Source organism: Leptinotarsa decemlineata, unplaced genomic scaffold (assembly GCF_025532065.1).
Source record: "Leptinotarsa decemlineata unplaced genomic scaffold, Ldec_3_MD MMD2_tig00002159_RagTag_RagTag, whole genome shotgun sequence".
NCBI classification, from domain to species: domain Eukaryota; kingdom Metazoa; phylum Arthropoda; class Insecta; order Coleoptera; family Chrysomelidae; genus Leptinotarsa; species Leptinotarsa decemlineata.
In genome coordinates, this window is record NW_027412574.1 from 4,900,366 (window position 1) to 4,922,781 (window position 22,416).

The following is a 22,416-nucleotide window of genomic DNA, read 5'->3' on the forward strand; positions in this document are numbered from 1 at the left end:
GATAGAGTCTGCGGAGTTCGAAGAGAAAATCTCGATATTTTATCCGTTTTTCCTCCTCTTTTCTGACGATATTCGTCTCGCCAGGAGCTGAAAACTCCACGACAAATATCGTTTTGGTCTGGTGGTCGAGAAGGACTACATCAGGCTTATTAGCTTGTATGAGCCTGAGGGTGGGGAACGAATAGTTCCAATAAATTCGGCACTCCTCGTTCCCCACAACGGATTCAATATCCCCCGGAGCGTAGGGCAACACCGGTGTCTCGTCAATACCGTAAGAGTGCCGTAGATGGTAATATAGCACTCTTAGGGCCGCGTTATGTCGATGGATATAGGCCGAGACAGCATATGCTGGACATGCTGATAGCAAGTTCATTAGGGTCTCGGGCGCCTCGCGGCAGGCACTTTGTGTCAGGAACCTCTATACCCATCACGCGACTGCGGTAGACTAAGGTGTTGAAGACACCATCCTGGCAAGCCATGATGAACCCCTCAGTTTCCGACTTCAGCCCACTCGACCTGAGAAAAGCGAACGTCAGGCGCTTTGATAAGCCAAGGTCTTCAATATTATTGAAGAAGACCCTATGCATTGGCTTATCCCTGTGTCTCCGCAGAAGTAAGGTGATCTCTGCGGCTTTTATCTGAGCTTTTTGCTGAACGGGTTCCAACTCGGTGACAGAGTTGTAGTCACCTCGTTCAGAGTCGAAAACTATACCGAGTTCATCAGCTGCTCGAGCAGCTGCCCTAAGGAGAAATGCTCCAATTCCTGCTCTCTCATGGTCACGGACCATGCAGAGAAGGGGATCCGAACTCCTGACGACTTTACAGGCTGTATCCAGTACCATTCTGTCATGTAGACACTCCAAACTCAAAAGTCCACGACCTCCCTGTTGTCGGGGGAAGTACAACCGTGGAACGGACGATTTGGGATGCAAACTCCTATAGAGATGCATCATTTTTCGGGTCCTTACGTCGAGTTGATACAGCTCCGCCCGAGTCCACTTCACTACTCCAAACGAGTAGAGTAAGATTGGAACGGCAAGCATATTTGTTGCAGCAACTTTCTTCTTCCCCGAAAGCTCCGATGACCAGATCTGTCGAAGTTTGTGCTGATACTTGCCGCGGAGAGAGTTTTTCACTGCGGTTACCTCTTGTGAGTGGCGTTGTTCCACCCCGAGGTAAGTATACGTCTCTCCGGCATCCAGATGGTGTAGGATGCTTCCATCTACGAGCTGCACATCCTCTCCGTAGTCCCCGCATCGTCCTCTTTTGAGATGAACCATTGCACATTTGTCTATCCCGAATTTCATACCGATAGCATGCGTGTACTCTTCCTCCACCCTCAAGGACTGATGGAGATCCTTCTCTCCAGAGGCATAAAGTTTAAGATCATCCATATAAAACAGATGGGTGACCTTGTGCCTCCGGTTTCCGGGGGTGCCACAGTTATACCCTCGAGTGTTTCTGAGCGCAACGGATAATGGCAATAGTGAGATGCAGAATAGAAGAGGACTGAGGGAATCACCCTGAAATACACCCCTTCTGAAAGTGACCCACCTGTTTGGACTCTTGCTTGACCAGATGTTATGGTGAAGCGAGTTCGCTAAAGTGGTATCAGTTGTTCAATGCATTTCACTATGTTGTCGGGTACCGCAAGGCATCTGAGCAAATGCAAGATGAGCTCATGCGAAATTGTATCAAATGCCTTACGGTAATCGATCCAGGCCATAGAGAGGTTACGCTTATATTGTATCGAGTCCTGCGTTACACATCTATCGATGAGCAGGTTCTCTTTACATCCAGCGACTCCTCTCTTCGACCCTCTCTGCTCATATATCCGTTCGAACACTCGGTCAACTGCGGTGAGTATTCGTGTGTATAAGATGCTTGTAAACAACTTATAACACGAATTCAAGCATGTTATCGGTCTGTAATTCTTAGGAATCGACAAATCTCCGCTTTTGGGGATGAGAACGGTCCGCCCCTCGACAAACCAATCCGGAATCGGCTGCTCTCCGTCCAGCCATAAGTTGAAAACTCTGGCCAGATGGCGGTGGGTACTTGGTAGTTTTTTCCACCAATAAGTGTTCAGCCCATCTGGGCCTGGAGCAGCAAAGTTCTTGGAACCAACAAGGGCTCTTCGAACGTCATCCGGGGTTATCGGGTTACGCAGTTCATTGAGCTCAGGCTGTCGAAGCTCTCTGTTGAAAGCTTCGAACTGCGCTAGGGCTGGAGTGTCTAAGTTGAGTGGCTGCGGGTGTTCATAGATATCCTTCCAGAAGGATTCCACCTGATCAGCAGTCGGCGGATTATCCACAACACGTGGAGGCTCTTGGAATAAGCGAGAAGGTTTCTCGCGGAACCTAAGACTTTCCGCGATACTTCTCGCTCGCCTCACTAGTGACTTCTTAGCAGCCACTAGCATTCGTATCCTATTAAGGCAATGCTGTTTGGTGGTCAACAGCACGCCTTGGCTTAGAGTGTGATGGATACGTCGTAAATTGGCGGCTATTCGCCGCACTGCGGGCGTGAAAGGCCTATTGGCCGCCCTGTAGTCCATCACACATTGGATACGAGACGCGTGTTGTCTCGCCGACGTGATCTTAGCCTCCATCTTGTGTACACGCCGTTCAATCTTCCGAACCGCAAGGCCGGGATTTCGTCCTTCCGATTCGGAAAGCGATTGGACGACGTTATACATGGCGGTGTTGATTTGCCAGATGTCAGCCTCTTCTGTTAGAACACTATGAACCTCCGCATCCAAACAAGCCAGTTCTTGTGGCTTCAGGGGCCTAATTCTGTGGAGCGCCCTGCGTGTTCTGATTGTCGTCTCCATTGGTGGTATGGTGCGAGTCTCCTCTCCAGCCGTGCCAATGGGTGGTAGAACTGCCACTTCTACCATTTCGTTAGCAGACTGGGGAGGAGCTATATAGCCCTGCCGCCGAAGATAGGATACGTAATCCCTAAGATTTTGGGCGGAAAAGGCGGCATGCTCCGGATGTGTTTCACACCACAGAGCATGCAATCTCGCCATGTACCCTCTTCGCGCGGGCTCACTACTCTCGTAGCAATGCATAAGGCTATCTCTCAGCTCATGCGTCCTCTCAAAGCGTCCGTTGTCGTTGCCAGGGTTGTCGTCGGTAGGCAAATCATCGTTATGGGCCCCACCACCTTGCCTCTGACCCCTCCGAGCGGGTCGATTGTGGGGGCCTCTTCCTTGATTGTTGGGAACCAAGTGATGAGTCCACCGGGTGGTTAGCCCTGTGGACCCACGGCCGGCACCGGAGGGAGAATAGAGTTCTCCTTCCCGGGTGCGCCTGGGCTGCCGGTCAGGTTTTGCACCAGTTGCTCGGGTAAGTGGTGTCGCAACTCACCAAAGGCCAAGGGTGTTAGTGGCCATCCCTGCTTATATATTATTATTATTATTATTATTATTTGAGAATGACTCTCATGACAATGAAAGTTGAAGAAGTCATCATCATGTCAGTAATAATGTGTTGTGAATTTAAAGGTAGTATGTGATAACGAACAAGAACCGAACGCTTCACCGAAAGTTATTAATTTTGCAAAAAAATATCTAAAACAAGAATCGACTGAAAAATTTCTCTGATCTTAAAGTTGATTTTGGAGCTTACCGATTATATTTTATTCCTTGCAAGGGCAATGAATATGCCATTTATTAGAGAGTGGTTTAATCGATATGAGTTTAATTGTATATTCGAAAAAACTGAAGGGTGCGCTTTGTAAATATTGTGTACTTTTTCGACCAGTCATGAAACGAGGTGTATTAAATGCATTCATTCTTCAAGAATTCATTAATTTTAAACATATTCATGAAAGTGCAAAAAGGCATGAGTATTCAGAATGGCACAGATACTCAAAAAGCAGGGCGATTTAATTTCAAAATATATTTTCTGGAAGGTCTTCTATAATATGTGAACTAATCAATTCTTTAGAGAAACTACTGATTCAAGAAAATAAGGAAACGTATGAATCAATAATATTATTTTGTGCGACACATGACATAGCACTGAGAGGAAAACACTACAGTGGAGGAAGTTTCCAAGATCTCCTTCAATTGGGGATAGAAAGTGGAGATTAAGTACTGGATCATTCAGATCATTTTGAAAAATGTACACACACCGCACTTCAGTGCAAACTCAGAATGAAATGATTGAGTTATTAAGCAGCGTTGCCAGAAAAACTATTATTGATGAAATGAATAGTAGTGATGGTTTTTCAATCTTACCTGATGAAACATCTGATATTACTTATGTATGCACTAATAGAATAGCCTCTGCTATTATCGACACCTGTAAAGAGTGGAATGTGAATATCCTGAATATCATTAGTTCTGACTTCCATTGTCTAATATCCCTAAAAGAAGCAATACAAATGAAAAATATGAAAATTATACTGAGCTATTGTTTTAAATTTTTCATTTGTATTGGTTCTTATGGATTTCAAATCATTTTATATAATATTAGACAATAGAAGTCCGAACTAATAAAATTCATCATGAAACATTGTCAATCACATTCAAACTGAATTTAGGACAAGAGTCCTGGCTGAGATATTTGAATACTAACAACTCTAAGATTGTAGAGAATTTCGTTGGTGAATTGAAATCCACTATGAAGTGCACACACAGTGGCCAATCATCATTAAACCTTCGATCCTTCCTGGGATTTGTCTCTCTCCATACTTCACAGAACCGGTCAATTGAGTTTGTCACATTGCTTGGATTTCTTCACAAGAGAGGACACTCTGGATGGAGATGAAAATCCAACGTGTTCGAGGTGCAAGGAAAGAAGAAAATGTACAAAGTACCCACCAATCTTTGAGTTTCCCCGTATTTTAGTAATGCATTGTAAAAGATTATCTCCAACGGAAAGATTCAGAGGCAAATTGAATGTTTTTAATGACTCTTTTTCAGATGGATTAGATATGAGCAATTATGCAGCGGAGAGTGTGTCCTTGTCGTTATAATCTATATGCACTTTCGATTCACAGTTGGACTACTTACAACGGGCATTACACAACTCATTGCAGACACCCATATAGTGGCACGTGGCATGAATGCAACGATTCAAACGTGTCCCCCATTTGAGGCATGAGGCATATGTCCTCTTTTATGAACAGAAGGGACTGAAGCAGCACCTTTGAGGTGACTTTTTTCTTCCTCCTTTTTTATTATGAACGTAATTCTGTGAATTGATTTGTATTTCATGATTGTTCCAAATAAAATATAAGTACACTTTTTCCACTTAGTGTCTGAAAAAAACTAAAGGGGAAACAGGGGCAAAGTGAATACCTTAAGCAGTTTTTGATTATTGTCGTTCAGTTATAACTGGAGAAATCAAAACAATTAATCACAATCAGTCTTTATTTAATAATCTTACAGAACAGTTCAAGATTTTATATTGATTATAATTAAATTATTAGTTATTAGCAAGTTTACAACAGTGGCTTACCATCCACTTTGCCCGCGACCCCAGGTAAAGTGGATATGGTACCAGGGTAAAGCGAATAACAACATTGTTTGGCATGCAATTAAAGTTACGAACAAAATAGGCATTGAAAATTGGAAAAACATTTCAAAACAATATGCAGTGTGTAAAAGCCAAATGGAATAAATTAATTATTTTGGTTACTGTACATATTTAACAAAATCCCGAAACACGTCGAATTTAAATTATGATTTGACATACTTCAACGGAAAAATGCTACCCCTACCTTCAACACCTGTCGAATGACAGGTACAACCCCCAATTTTTTAAATGGGAAGTATAGACTTGAGCTATATCGTTTAAAAGGTCTCATCATTCTCTACTCAAAAATATTTTTGAATATTATCCTTTAAAAAACTGTAAATAATTTCCATGGCAACGTTACTTTAAAACGCCTTGTAAACTTGTTTTGTATGTTACAACATAAGTTGTCAGTATTTAAATTTAAGTTTAAAATTCGTTAACTTCAAGTCTGACAAAATGTTAGATTAATGGAAATGCATAAAATAACAGTTATACAAATGATTGGTTACGGAGATAAAACCCGAACACTACAGGAAGTAGCTTGCCTATTTCATGAGGAATTCCCCAATTTACCGCCCATATCTCAAGGAACAATAAGCAAAATAAAGAAGCAGTTTCGCGAGCTTGGTCATGTGGGGCAGATATAGAAAGCAGCTGTCAATGCAATGAGTGATGAACTTAAATTAGATGTGATGTTTGAGGAAAACCCACATACATAGAGTAGAGAGGCATCCACTACATTCAATATTAGACATACATAGATAGTAAACATATTAAAAGAATGCATCCCTATAAAATGATATTTACTCAGGAGCTCATGGAAGACGATTTTGATAGAACAACTTATTTTTGCAAGCAAATGATGGACATGTTGGATAACAATATCATCCAATTAGAAGACGTTATGTTTTCTGATGAGTGTACTTTGTCTCTTAACGGTCATGCTAATCGCTAAAATTGCCGCTACTGGTCAACGAAAATACTCACTGAATGAGAGAACACACGCAATACCCTCAAAAGGTTAATATTTGCGCAGATATTGTAGGAAACCATATCATTGGTTCCTTTTTAATTAAGGGCAACTTGAATGGTGAAAATTATTTGGCACTACTTCAAAATGATGTCATTCCAAGTTTAACAAATCTATATCCTGATCCAGGAAACCCTAAAGTTCCAGCGAATACCTCGATACAACATTTCCCAATCGGTGGATAGAAAGGCGAGGATCGATTGAATGGCCAGCGCGATCAACTGATCTTTCATTGTTAGATTTCTTTTCATGGGATTTGTGAAGAGCCATGTGAAGAGCAGACTACGTAGGCATTTCAAAAAGTGCGGTACCTAGTATATCACCTAAAAATTTGGACATGAAAAAACTGTGTGCAAGATGGGTGTCGCGTTTGCTCACATTCGAGCAAAAACAGTTTCGTGAAGATATTTCAAGTGTTTAGCGATGTTTCACAGCAACAAAGCAGAATTCTTGCGTCGTTTCATAACCATGGATGAAACATGGGTCCATCACTTCACATCCGAGACAAAAAAACAATCAAAACAGTGGAATCAAAAGAATGAACCGGCTCCAAAGAAAGCAAAGACTGTTTCATTTGCAGGCATCGGTTTTTTGGGATGCGCGTGGGACAATTTTCATTGACTATCTTAAAAATGGTGAAACTATCAACGGCGATTTGTTTGAAGGTGTTTCATTATTTCGGACTTTCATTGTCTAAAATGAAATAAATTGATTTGAAATCTCTGAAAGAATCTGTAAAAAATTAAAAAAAAATAAAGAGATTAGCTGAAAAATAATTATATTAGGCAATTACAATGAATTAAAATACAAGCAACAACCAAAAATACAAAAAAATGGACTATTAACACGAGATGAAATTAAAAAATAAACGACAAAATTAAAAATTGAAAGATTCCAAACCAAGTCACTGCATGACGTTTCAATTGTTAGTAGCCACAATCGTCTTCGGGTGATAAGTGGACTTATTCCTGCACGTCGTCTTGATTTCAGACAAGTTGAAGCCTGGCTCCCTTACCCTATGGACTGATGTGGACTTATTCCTCGGAGATCTGACTATTTATAGGTCATTCGAGTGCTTTCACCTATCCCCACCTTCCCTGTCTCCGCTTCATCGGTTTAAGCAAAAGCTGACCGTTTGGCGGGAGTTGGTCGTGTTCCGCTTGATTAGAGGTTTCCATATGTTGTGTATCTCTACGCTAGCTTGGCTAAATGCGTTGTTGGATAACATATATGCGGCTTCTTTGACGAATTCTTCAGGACGAATTCTTCACACAAGGTGAGGGATTGTCAATCTGGTTGAAATACGTGGACGGCACCGTCATATGGAACCATGGGAATGCAGAACTAAATACCTTCCTGAAGCATATCAACAACGTAAGTCCTTCCATCACTTTCACAATGGAGAAGGAAGTCCACAACGAATTGCCATTCTTGGACTTATTGATGAAGAGGACCGACAGTAAATAGGAAACATCTGTATATCGAAAACCTACTCACACAGGACAGTATCTTAACCAGGAATCCAACCACCATCAATCGACTAAGGAGGAATCATCAAGACTGTACTAGGCTCTGTAATACGAAGGAAGGTCTCGAAAAAGAACTAGGCATCAACAAAAATGACCTTCACCGGAATTGTTACTACAAAGTGACGGCCGAACAGGCTTTAGCTAGAAGACAGCAAGAACTCCACAAGGAAGAGAAACCGCCACAACCAGTACTTGTACTTCCCTATGTCAGAGAAAACCAGGCCACCCAACGCAGACTGCGATTCCAAGAATTGCATTTATCGGATACCCTGCGAGTGCGGAGAATCATACATCGGTGAAACTAGGCCATTGAAAGTTCGCATTTCCGAGCATAAGAAATACACATGGCAAGGAGAAACCAGCAAATCAGGAATAGCCGAGCATGTTTGGACTCATCAACATAACATCAAGTGGGCTCAATCTGAAATCATCCACAAAGAGAAATACTGGTTTAGGAGAAAATTCAAAGAAGCCGCTTGTATAAGTTATCCAATAACGCATTTAGCCAAGCTAGCGTAGAGATACATAACATATGGAAACCTCTAATCAAGCGAACTCGACCAACTCCCGCCAAACGGTCAGCTTCCGCTAAAACCGATGAAGCGGAAAAGGGGAAAGGGGGATAGGTGAAAGCACTAGAATGACCTATGAATAGTCAGATCTCGAAGGATCTGAATGACCTAGCCAGATCTCGGAGGAATAAGTCCAGTTATCACCCGAAGACGATTGTGGATACTAACAATCAAACGTCGTGTAGTAACTTGGTTTGGAATCTTTTAATTTTTTAATTTCTTGTTAATTTTTTGCTTGATATAATTGTTATTTTTCAGCTAATCTCCTTTTAATATTTTTAAAAATTCTTACTGATTCTTTCAGGGATTTCAAATCAATTTATATCATATTAGACAATGGAAGTCCGAACTAATGAAATGTATCAACGGCGAGTATTATGCGAACTTATTGCAACGTTTGAGTGAAGAAATCAGCTAATAACGGCCGCATTTGGCCAAGAAAAAAGTTTTGTTTCATCAAGACAATGCACCAGCTCACTAATCCATTATCGCATTGACCAAAATTAACGAATTAAAGTTTGAATTGCTACCTCATGCATCTTATTCGCCAGACTTAGCCTTCTCGAATTACTTTCTGTACCCAAACTTGAAAGATGGCTCAGTGGCAAGTAAGACAGTTCTCATCATAAAAACGGTATCGAACTTATAGAATGTCGCTGGGAAAAGTATATAGATCTACAAAGATATTATATTGAAAAATAAATAATTTTTTTTCCAAAATTTTTGTGTTTTCCTTGTTGGATCAGGTAATTCTAGGACCACCCACGTTATATTAACCTGAGTCAACCTGAAGAAGTCCGATAAAAACTTTGATTTCCTCCACAAATGAAGCCTTTCATTCAATATCTGATCCTAATTTGCTATTTAGGTCGTTGAATTCATTAATCCAGCATACAATTTCGAACTTCCATATTTTATGAAAGCCAATCGTGGAACTATTTCATTAAAGGATACTTGGTTCTCAATTTAAAAAATGCATGTTTGGTGTACCATGATTTCGTGGAATATCTTGTATTTTTAAATCAACATAATGGTTGTTCTCATTGAGTAACAAAATGAATGAACAAATTCAGAACTTTGAGCCTCCCTACATAAAATTTGGAAACATGCATCGAACGCAAACACAAACCTTTTCTCGGTAACTCCATGTAATCTTCTCCCTCAGTAACCCTATTGGGAGCAGACGAGGATTCGCAGATTTGCGCCGCCGAACATGGGGTGGTATTAAGAAGAAGATCTGGCAACGATTGTTGTAGGAAAGAAGGAACAGGAGGCGGCGGTAGAAAGAGAATAGTGTCAGGTGGCGGGCCTAAGTCCAAACACTCTCCTAGACAATTCATAGCAGGTTCCCTAGAAAGACAGAAACTTTGATCATTGAACCCTGAAAATAGTAATAATCATACATTTGAATATTACTGAAGTTTTATCCCAATACCAAACCGTTATTTTAATACCTCTACACTTGTTTTGATCACCATGTGATCGAGGAGTTCAATCTTCCTCTTGAAGATGATTACTTGGTGATTGAAACACGTGTCGAAGTGTTAAAATAACGGTTTGGTATTACTCCAATAATATTCAACTTGGTTTTTGTCGAATAAACTTGTAAGGCAATATTTTTGATTGGTTGAAAAACTATTTCCAAACCATCAGATGCTGAAGCCATCAGTATCACTAACGTATCAAATTCCTCTGCTACAACTATATCATGGGGCTACTATCTTTATTCTATTCTACAATCGAATAATTCAATCAATTTCTGCTGAACTCCAATTTATATTATTTTTGACCAGCTTTTTTAGCAGAGGAAACTGCTGTTATCAGCAGTTTCCTATTTTCATTTTTGATGTTTTCTAAAAATTTTTCTTTAGTCATATTTAGAGGAATGTATCCTTCAGATGAATAATTAATTGGTGAATTATCTATGTAGGTATCAGCGATTTCTCACATTCGCAATCGGTGTATTTTTTGCACAAAATAATTTTTGGGAAAGAAAGCTTATGGCAATCTACTTCTCCACCTTTATACAAAAAAATGGTGGAATCTTCCAAAGAAAGGAAGGAAGCAGACAATTTAAAAAAATGAACTCTATACAAAGTTGTGTAGATTTTTCAAAAAAGTAACTTTCAGATACAAACTGAAATTCAATGTTTACATGAAAGTAGCTATTTCGAAAAGACTTTTTCTTTCAGTTTGTGTCTGAAAGTTACTTCTTTGCATGATTTACATATCTTTGTACGAGGTAAATTTTTTGAAATTGATTGCTTCCTTACTTTCCTAGAAAGCTTCCCACATTTTTTTGTATAAAGATGGAGAAGTAGAAAGCCAAAACCTTCTATTCCCAAAAATGGATCACTCCTAAAAATATACCTCTTTTAATTTGAACAAGATTCCTATGGCTGAGATTCGATCAAATAAGCGAATGAATGTCATTACGTACTGTCATGAGTAGATTAAACTCATTCATGACATTCAGTCGTAATTTTATGAAAAGATGAAGTAGCCAATCTTATGTTATCAAGATTAGGTGTTTGAGAGGCGATAAGCTAAGTGTTATGCCAAAACATCGGATGTCCACCCGTGATGACAGTTTTCCATGTGAGTGAAATTGTACCTCTTTCATCAACTTTATTGTGTGGCAATCCTGTGAATGATGTCTGTTAGATTCCATAACGAATGTTTGGAATAAAAACTGAGTGGATAAAAGTGTTTTGGTATAATTCAGTGTTTACATGAAAGTATTTGCCTCGAAAGTATTTTTCTTTCGTGTAATCCAATGTTTATATGAAAGTAACTCCCAAATTTCAGAAAATCACAATTCAGTTTGTTGTCTTCTCACAACAGCAAATAATCTCACTGTATAAATGCCTGTCTGTTGTTCGAGAATAGTTATCTGTTAGATTGTGACAATTCAACAGACAAAGAAACATATTGACATAACTACATTTAAAAAGATGTTGTAGTCCTTTTCCTTCACGAAAATCAAAGACTCAAACAACTGTACGAATTTATCAAATTCCACATATGACTAAATCTTTTTGAACCTTCACTAACATCACTAAACACCAAACAGGAACCACCCCACATTCAACAACCAACTCAAAAACCTCACAATACAATGATCTATACAGATCTCTGAAATCAATCCTGCATTCTATACTCAAAAACTGATGAAAAACCTTTACTCACCTTATTTCCGTATCTGACCAACAACAAACAACAAACAGGTTGAAGATACTCCCTACAATTCGAGGGATGTATATCGAAATGTAGCGTTATCGATTTTAGGGAGAAACGCATGCGTCGCGACGCCAGACGCCCCATCGATTCCGTCGTCTCGAGGGTTGTTTGGACGGATCAAATGCAATTCAGAGCGTCCCTTCACCTTTCGGCATTTCATGAACATCTCATGATCACTTTAAATATGTTCAATCTGCGATAAAATCTTTTTTCGCTAACGCTTATTTTCTTGGAAACTCATCGTTCATTATACAAGGTGTAACGAAAAGATAGGTCATAAATTGAACCATATATTCTGCGGCCAAAGATAACTCGATTGGATATAACTTACCTCGATGCAAATGTGTACAAAAAAAAAGTTACAGCCCTTGGAAAGTACAATATGAAAATCGATTTTTTCCAATATTTCATAAACTGTTTAACATTTTGCATTTCATTAGTTCGGACTTCCATTGTCTAATATGATATAAATTGATTTGAATTACCTGAAAAAATATGTGAAAAGAAAAAAAAGAGATTAGCTGAAAAATAACAATTATATTAAGCAAAGAACACATCAATTACAATGAAATAAAATACAAGCAACAACCAAAAAATCAAAAAGAAAATTAAACTATTAACACAAGATGGAAATTAAAAAATTATTGACAAGAAATGAAAATTAAAAATAAAAAAAAATCCAAACCAAGTTAGTTCACGTCGTTTCGATTGTTAGTATCCACAATCGTCTTCGGGTGATAACTAGACTTATTCCTCCGAGATCTGGCTAGGTCATTCGAGTGCTTTCCGTCTTTCCGCCTTATCGGTTTTAGCGGAAGCTGACCGTTTGGCGGGAGTTGTTCGTGTTCCGCTTGATTAATGGTTTCCATATGTCGCGTATCTCTACGCTAGCTTGGCTAAATGCGTTGTTGGACAACATATATGCGGCTTCTTTGAATTTTCTCCTAAACCAGTGTTCTTCCTTGTGGATCATTTCAGCTTGAGCCCACTTGATTTTATGTTAATGAGTCCAAACGTGCTCTGCTATTTCTGATTTGCGGGTTTCTCCTCGCTGTGTGTGTTTCTTATGCTCGGCAATGCAAACTTTCAATGGCCTCTTACTTTCACCGATGTATGATTCTCCGCACTTGCAGGGTATCCAGTAAATGCAATTCTTGGAATCGCCGTCCGCGTTTGGTGGCCTGATTTTTGTGAGGCTGCTACGGATAGTGTTCCCAGATCTGAAGCAGGTTCTGATGTTATAGTTGGACCCAATTCTTCTTATCCTTTCCGACAATCCTCTGATGTAGGGAAATACAAGTACTGGTTGTGACGGCTTTTCTTCTTTGTGGAGCTTTTGCTGTCTTCTAGCTAGAGCCTGTTCCACCATCACTTTGGAGTAACCAATCCGTTGAAGTTCATTTTTGATGATGCCTAGTTCCTTTTCGAGACCTTCTTTTGTATCACAAAGTCCGAAAGCACGGTCTAGTAGGGTCTTGTTGATTTTTTAAAAATTTTTTGATTGTTTGTATTTTATTCCATTGTAATTTCAGTTTTTTTTGCTTGATATAATTGTTACTTTTCAGCTAATCTCTTTTTTAATTTTTTAGATATTATTTCAGGTATTTCAAATCAATTTATATCATATTAGACAATGGAAGTCTGAACTAATGAAATGCACCAAGAAACATTGTCAACTACTTGAAAGATTTCGGGATCCTTTTTGCTGGTGTGTTCAGTTTCTCTCGGCACATTGAATACTTAGTATCTAAATGTTATAGAAAAATGAGCTTTGTCTCAAGATCTAGCTGTGAATTCTATCACGATACTTTTTGTTACTCTTTAATTCCATTGTTCGTTCTAAGCCGGAATGTGGTTGTGTCATTTTGAATCCAAAGACTTTTTTTTATTCTGATACTATAAAAAAAATCAAAAAATGATACTCTCTACTCTACAAATACACTCTATACTATTGATTTAATTGTACCTGTCATGAGACTGAGAAGAAGAGACAATCTATTTCGTGTCTCAAACATTTTGTCTCCTCTTCAACAAAGTCTCGACACCGTTAATAAAATGGTGTGGAACTGTGAACTGGACATATTAAGTAATACAGAGGGACAACTCTAAAACGATTTACCCAAATATTTTTCTGTCCCGGTCCGTGACGGCGTCCCGTCCGAATAATCAAATAAAAAACAAACGCAGCATTACACTAACGGATACCAACTGGAGGCTAGCCTCCTCTAACGCTATAATTTCTGCAACTAAAAGTACAAATCGAGACGTATGTCACTGGTTGGATCGGCCTCGCGAAGCTTGTGTTTTTTAAAACGGTCGGAGGCTTGGCTCCCTTGCAACGTATGGCATTTATTATGTCGGGTTGATGGTTTATTCGTTATTCGTTCATGGGCGGTGCGTTTGGGGTTTGTTGATGCAGGATACAGTGTGGTACGTACTTTGTAGAGAGCGATAGTGTTTTTTCGGGCATATGTATTTATATTAAAAATTAATGGTAAAGTGATGATAACCAAACATTTTTAGAAAAAAATAATCATAATTATTCGTCAATATCTTTTAATTTATTGCGATGAATAGCCTCAAATTTTATGGGGAGGCTGAGCCTCTCTTGCCTCCTCTGACGAGCCGCCGCTGATGATTCAAATCAAAAGAGTGAAGAAATATAACTGGTCCAGTGTATTTCAGGCGTTGAACTTGAAATTGAGAGTAATATCGAAAATTTCAAAAAGTACGTGGTAAAAGTTTTGAAAAGAAAAAATATTTATCAAGTTTCAATCAAATTTCCAATCATATACTTACTCGTATACTACTATGGAAATGTAGTTTCAGTTCTAGAATCTCCTACATGTGAATCAATTCAATTACATATTTAAAACACTTCCTACTTGACTCGTCAACAAATTAATTTTGTTCAAGCTAGTTGTCACACATATTTGGAATAATGCAATTGAGAACCATGGAGAATAAAGAGAGCTGTTGCGCGATATTTCTAAGGCATTTGACGGTGTGTGGTATGAGGGTTTGCTGGCCAAACTTCGATGATATGACTTGTCGGATCATTTCTGTTTATGGCTCTCCAGCTTCCTGAAAGAACGTTCATGCAAGTGGCCGTCGATGGACATCACTCGAATACTTTTACCATCAACGCTGGTGTTCCCCAGGGATCCAACCCTCTTTCTACTGTATATCAACGACTTATTGGAAAAAACAGGAATCCATAATATTGCTTTGCCAATATGTCTTGGCACAATCATGTCGCTGGAATTGCAAAGGCTGCTTCTCAAACTCTTGGAACACTGTTCCGAACCAGAAAACTATATACACCTCAGCAACTTTTGATGCTTTATAAAGCTCAGATCAGACCTTCTTCGAAGTATCGTTGTATGGAGCTCTGCCTCAAACATACCCTGAAGTTGCTGGATTCCATCCAGAAAAGAGCCATCCGCCTGATTGGAGACACGAACATCACGTGCAACCTTGATAGCCTGGAACATCGAAAAAAGGTTGGAGATTTGTCTCTCTTCTATAGATGCTTTCACGAGAGGTTTTCAAGTGACTTGGCATATTTGATTTCATCAAGAGCGGTTCAACTCAGTACACTTCGAACTTCACTGTTTAAGAACTCTTTCATCTGGAGAACCGCGTGTATGTGGAATAAACTTCTTGAGAACGTTTTTCCAAATGGATTTAATCTCCAGCGATTCAAGTCCAATGTGAATCGCTAATTTCGCACAGGCACCGCTCTGAAAGCTCGTTATGGATTTTTCTGTAGTGCTTGTATTTTGTCCTTGAAAAAAAATTAAATTGAACTATTTCAGTTCGGATATGGGTTACAAGAAGAAACTTTTCTGCAAAAAAAATATCATTGTATCTATCACTTGAGGAACTAGTATCAAATTGAACCTGTAGAACATGCTCTACCAAATTATACAATTGCAGATCAAGTGGGTTATCTTTTGTATTCTTTCACATATGTTGTTCGCAAAATCCCTGTCAGAACCCATCATAGTTTTCTAAATAAAGTTGTGCTCACAACGGGTAGTGGTTCTTTCGTGCGCGATGAACCAATCTAACGCACGAACACGTTTTTAACGATTCGAAATCCAATACCAAACAGCATTGTATCGGTCAGCTATGCGAACCGCGAATGTATTATAATTGGACTAATAGTCTAATTGTGTATATCCTATCACTTAGTCTAGTTATTATTATAATATATGTTTTTAATTTCATACAATGTTATTTCAATCTGGGTTACTTGGTTTATAAGGTTAAGAGTTGGTTTGTACAATGGTCTTATTTTGGTCTTATTAGTGTGTTAGTGAATGTTTGCTGTTCTTCTTCTACTGCGTTATTGGGATCCGTAGAATGTGGTCAGCGGAGTTGTGTAGAACCGAGTTAGGGTGCGGGTTATCCACTAGTTGATCGACAACCGGAAACTCTACCTCAATATCTAGAAATTTCTCCAGAGCTTCTAGAATCATAACCAGATGAAATGGAAGTTTTTTTTCTGGGCTCTTCTGGTGGTTGGTCATGGCTTCAACGGGGTGGGCTATGTATCGATTTCAGTGAGTGATGTTATGGCAATGGTTGGTTGAAGCAAATATTCATCTCGATGTTTCTGTAATATAAAGTTAATAGATATGAGTTTAACAGTGTTGTATAATTGACTAGATGGTTAGCGGTATGGGAGGTTATGGTAATTACGGAGTGTTCTTTTGTTTAAAAAAAATAAATCTGTTTTTCCGTTAACCAGCTGTCGCACCCCTACGAACGACAACCCTCAGAAGTCGAAAATTGTGCGAGCTAAGGATTAACGAGGTCTTACCTTTTAACGTTTGATTCCTAACACGGGTTGGACGATAGCAAGTGAAGATCGATCGTTCAGACTAGGACTTGAACCACCGACCAACACGGTAGTCAATTCGAGTGAGTGAACAAAGCACCCACGCCGAACCGCTTGGCTACCGACCGGTCTTCGGTGATTTTGTTTCGAGGAGAAAGTGCTGTAGATCGAAGCTTCATAATCTATGGAAATGGTTTATTGAACATTTTATATACGTTCAATTCTACTTTTGCTTCTTTCGAGGTTTTCCTCTGCATTTTTAGTTGATTGGTTCTTTTTGGACTCTTATGAGTCGGCGAAGGTCGGCTACCAATCAGTGGTTTTTGTGACCCCCAAGCAAGTCACCGACTCTTGCGATGGTGTAGAATCTAACTAACAATATGGATTTTTTCTGAAAAATTTTTATCTCTGTAAAATACAATTTGTCTCACTTCTCATGGAAACACCCCCGTATCTTCCATAACTATTGGAGTAGAACTCTGTGAATTAAAGAAACAGTTTGCCAACTGAAATAAAAGTATCTACATATTGCAATACCGAATCAACCGTTATTTTTTAAGAAAACATTCTAACCCGACAAACAGCTAGAATTTAGATTAATTTACGTACTCGCTGAACTGATTTCTGAAATAATTAGAAGGGATTGCATTATATCTGTTTCAATAAATAAGTATCAAGTGGTGCCCCGAGATTACAATGGGAAACAGTTGTCTATTGAGTTTTACTGTCAATGTGTTGTATTAACTCCCCCACCAGTTCTCAATGCTTCTGTTGTTTCTGCTGGGTTTTTCGTTCTCATTGTTTTCGTGTTCCTGTGTTTGCGTTGGGTATTATTCCTATGTTTAAGTTGTTTTTCCTTCGTCAGTTCCTGTTCATATTTCAATATTTCTCAAGTCCCTATTCCAACTTATATCAGTACGTCGGTCACTTATAATATATATATATATATATATATATATATATATAGTTTTAATTTTTGGTGAAGGCGCGAGGCGAAACTACTGATGAATTCAAATGAAGGCACCCGCTAGAGGTAGCTGTACACCCTGGAACTGTCCATAAAGTATATACTCTTTCTGTGAGTACCGGCTAATTTTCATTATGATTATAGTGTTCGTTTCGGATGTTATTATTGGTACCATTTTTTTTCTGCTCATCAAAACACATATAATATATTTTTGTTGTAGATATGTTTCAGATAATCATAAAAAGTTTTCTTATTCGAAGTTCATTGTAAAAAACGCTCAGAGCAATGGAACAAAAAATATGAATAGGTACCTAAAAATGAAAAAAAAAACTCTCGAAAAACTCTACGGTACATAGGGAGACGTGAAAGTTGCTATTGTGTTTTTATTCAATTCAGTCAACCAATTTCCAGGGCCGTATTTAAAAAGGGAATAATTCACCCAATTATAATAAAATATTACCGAAAACTCCCGAAATATAGAATTGCATTTGATTTCTCAGTATGAAGTGAACGTCTACGATTCAAAAACTACAACAAAAAATACAGGTCTGTATTTAAAAATTTAAAGATGTGGGTGGCCCAAGTCAGATGACACCCTGTATAAAAGATTCATGGATATATTCTGAGAGCCCACATCAAGTGCCAGTAGCAAAATATGGACAGATTTTCAATATGTCTGCGAATTAAGAAGATATAGGGAAAAATAATTTGGGATTTTTTTGTTTTTCCTGTATATCTCCAGAACCAAAAGAGCTATATTCGATTTCTTCACATCATTGAATAGGTCTCTAAAATACGCAACTTTGCATAATTTAACGGACACTCTATCTCTCATCGTTTACAAGATCCCCATGTACAGAAACGAATTTGAATAGCCCTGTATATATCGTCTACCGTACAGCCTGCTTGTTTTATCGATTGGAATTAATTAATGCTCAACAGCTAGCTATTGTTACAGCATAGTCCTCTTCAGTTCAAGAATCAAATATTAATGCCCATGAAATTGTAGTTTTGAGAATATTCTCAACACGCTACTTTGCAAACATCATCTTTTAGTACTCTTGACAACCATAAAAAATGTCACTTTTAATGGTAGTTCTATAGAAAGTTCATTTACTGAGAAATATGACGTACCTACAGTTGATAAGTTGTGAAAACAAGTATTTGTGTAGTAAAAAAGAATTGAAACCGTAGAAACTTTTCAATAAACAAGATGTGAACAATGTAAACTGTCAAACGGTCTGAAAATCAGAGAACTTGTCAAAAATTCTCGTTTGTTCAGCTTTCTCTTTTCGATGTACCTAATTAGGTTACATCCAAATAATAACTCTTACCTGTTATTCGCAAACAGACTGTTTTGTCTCCATTTTTCTACTTCTAGAAGAAAAAGATGCCATATAAAAGTATAGTCAACTGGGACGAAGGGAATCACACGGGATGATAGGAATCAAAGAAACATTCTCCCTCTCAAAATACCCCTATCTATTCCACGTCAGCATATTTGACCAAATAACCTGAAAAGAAGAGCAACATTGGAATGGCGACTGGCAAAATACAGTATTACGTCACATCCAATGGCTGGGCGTTTTTGGTCACGTGACGAAATTTAAATTTTTTGTAAACTTTAATTGTTTCTATAGAACGAATAACATTAAAAAAAACTGTTGTTTTTTGGTAATAAAGGCTATATTACAATAATATATTTTGATTCTCATTGTAATATTCTTGATTAAATTTTTATGCAAGTTCCCTATTGTTATTACTTCCATTCATAGTAATGATCCAGTAATATATATTCAGGGTATAACACCAGGTTCCATCTCGGTTGGGAAAAGAGATCCAGTTCCTCAGCGATTTGAACTACAACTTATTATATCTACATTGATTCCTTTCGCACCAGGAGAAGTGTATAAATCATTTTTAGTAATTATACAAAAGATTGGTATACCAATTGAGGACCCAAAAAAATAGATTGTGCCATGATTCACAGTGCCCGCACCAGTCATGGTTTGAATTGGATATCAAATGATACAATTCAGTAGGTATAGAAGTAGGTGTTTCGAAAGTACTTTTCTTTCGTGTAATTCAATGTTCATATGGAAGTAGTTGCTTCGAAAGGGCTTTTTCTTTCAGTTTTTCACTGAAGATAACTTCTATGCTTGATCTACACAATGTTTGAAAATGAAAATATCGTAGAAATAAAAGCACAAGTTCTAGGCGACGACGAATAAGAACTTCAATCCTAAATTGCAACTACAGTGGACGTCTTACAAAAACACGCTTTGCATTCTACCTCAGAGATGGTGCAAATTAGAATTCATGTTCTCAGGCTCATGTTCATTACCCAAAAATAATTATTGTGTCCAAGTAAATTTGACAAAACATTTGCAAAATAACTAATTTTCGATATGCTTGATCTTTTGTAACTTGATCAATAGTAACTAGTTACTATTGGATTATGTTACGAAGTGTTGAGTTATTGCTGCTGTCGATTTGAAGCATGAGTTCGAAACTCAGGTACTTCAAAATCAAATGGATTCTCAAGATATGAAATATCATATATATTTTAGTTATTGCCTTAAAAGTGCCACTGTTAATGAAGTCGATAAATATCTACATAACTCAATCTCAAAAACTAATTACAATTCTTTCTGAGAACAAATCATTCACAATTAATAATTGAAAAATATTCAGATATTGAAATATTCAAATAGCATACCATCACTAATGCTTAACTCTAATATTTATACATTACCTAATGATGTTATTATAGATACAGTAACTTGATCTATTTCAAAATCAATATTGCTCATTGTTGAATTACTCAAACAATAATCGGAAATAAAAGGAAGTAATTCACCTGACATTACATCTTTTTACTTATTAATTAATTCCAATCGATAAAACAAGCAGGCTGTACGGTAGTACAGGACTAGATGGGTCGACGATATACAATACAGGGCTATTGAAATTCGTTTCTGTACATGAGGATCTTGTAAACGATGAGAGATAGAGTGTCCGTTAAATTATGGCAAAGTTGCGTATTTTAGAGACCTATTCAATGATGTGAAGAAATCGAATACTTTTGGTTCTGGAGATATACAGGAAAAACAAAAAATCCCAAATTATGTTTTCCCTATATCTTCTTAATTCGCAGACATGTTGAAAATCTGTCCACATTTCACTACTGGCACTTGATGTGGGCTCTCAGAATATATCCATGAATCTTTTATACAGGGTGTCATCTGACTTGGGCCACCCACATCTTTAAATTTTTAAATACAGACCTGTATTTTTTGTTGTAGTTTTTGAATCGTAGACGTTCACTTCATACTGAGAAATCAAATTCAATTCTATATTTCGGGAGTTTTCGGTAATATTTTATTATAATTGGGTGAATTATTCCCTTTCTAAATACGGCCCTGGAAATTGGTTGACTGAATTGAATAAAAACACAATAGCAACTTTCACGTCTCCCTATGTACCGTAGAGTTTTTCGAGAGTTTTTTTTCAGTTTTAGGTACCTATTCATATTTTTTTTTCCATTGCTCTGAGCGTTTTCTACAATGAACTTCGAATAAGAAAACTTTTTGTGATTATCTGAAACATATCTACAACAAAAATATATTATATGTATTTTGATGAGCAGAAAAAAAAATGGTAGCAATAATAACATCCGAAACGAACACTATAATCATAATGAAAATTAGCCGGTACTCATAGAAAGAGTATATACTTTATGGACAGTTCCAGGGTGTACAGCTACCTCTAGCGGGTGCCTTCATTTGAATTCATCAGCAGTTTCGCCTCGCGCCTTCACCAAAAATTAAAACTCTCTCTATATATATATATATATATATATATATATATATATATATATATATATATATATATATATATATATATATATATATATATATAGAACAACTTAAACATAGGAATAATACCCAACGCAAACACAGGAACACGAAAACAATGAGAACAAAAAACCCAGCAGAAACAACAGAAGCAATGAGATGGGGAAGTTAATACAACACATTGACAGTAAAACTCAATAGGCAACTGTTTCCCATTGTAATCTCGGGGCACCACTTGATACTTATTTATTGAAACGGATATAATGCAATCCCTCACAGCAAATGCGATAACATGGAAATAGTTAACTGACAAAGAAATATTAAATGTATTCATTTTATTTTGAAAACACGAAACTCTTTCCCCAAGAGCCACCGTTTCAGATATATAACAATTCAAAAAGTTGAGAGAGTTGTTATCGTCATAATATGCACACTATACACACGTTTTCACGCCACCTTTAAGGTAGCGTACTTAGCGCATTTTTTAAAAGGGCTTTCCCGGTAGGTCTATTCCACATTTTGGTCCCAGAGTTACTGTCATATATGATGGCTATAATGATTTAACGAGAAATATTAAAGCCACAGAACAACATCGTAGTTCTTCAGCAACATCTTCATCATCTGGTATTTTATTTGATCAGTCTACGACAGTTTCTAGCAGTCAACAGAAATTTCTTGCAAATACTCACAACAAATCTCGGCTGGAAATAAGTTGGTAAAACAAAATAATAATGATGCTGATGTAACGATAATTGAAACAACAATAGAGCAATTCAATTCTACAAATACAACTATTGTTGTAGGTGAAGATTTAGACTTCCTCGTATTACTCACTGCTCGAACT

The 22,416-nt window shown here is 37.7% G+C and overlaps 2 protein-coding genes across 4 annotated transcripts in view; one reads left to right on the forward strand and one right to left on the reverse strand.

Moving 5' to 3' along the window:
* Window positions 1-11,987, reverse strand: part of LOC111504529 (uncharacterized) — a 28,533-nt gene extending 16,546 nt beyond the window's left edge. For both annotated transcript variants that reach the window (XM_074177103.1, XM_074177102.1), the window contains exons 1-2: window positions 11,852-11,987; window positions 9,792-10,012 (exon numbers count right to left, since the gene is read on the reverse strand). In XM_074177103.1, the coding sequence (XP_074033204.1) occupies window positions 9,792-10,002 (211 nt within the window). In that variant the 5' untranslated portion in view covers window positions 10,003-10,012; window positions 11,852-11,987. The remainder of the gene's footprint in view (window positions 1-9,791; window positions 10,013-11,851) is intronic.
* The window catches only part of LOC111502425 (potassium channel subfamily K member 1), a 109,886-nt gene continuing 98,700 nt past the window's right edge, over window positions 11,231-22,416 (forward strand). For both annotated transcript variants that reach the window (XM_074177097.1, XM_074177100.1), the window contains exon 1: window positions 11,231-11,260. In XM_074177097.1, coding sequence (XP_074033198.1) covers window positions 11,246-11,260 — 15 coding nt within the window. In that variant the 5' untranslated portion in view covers window positions 11,231-11,245. The remainder of the gene's footprint in view (window positions 11,261-22,416) is intronic.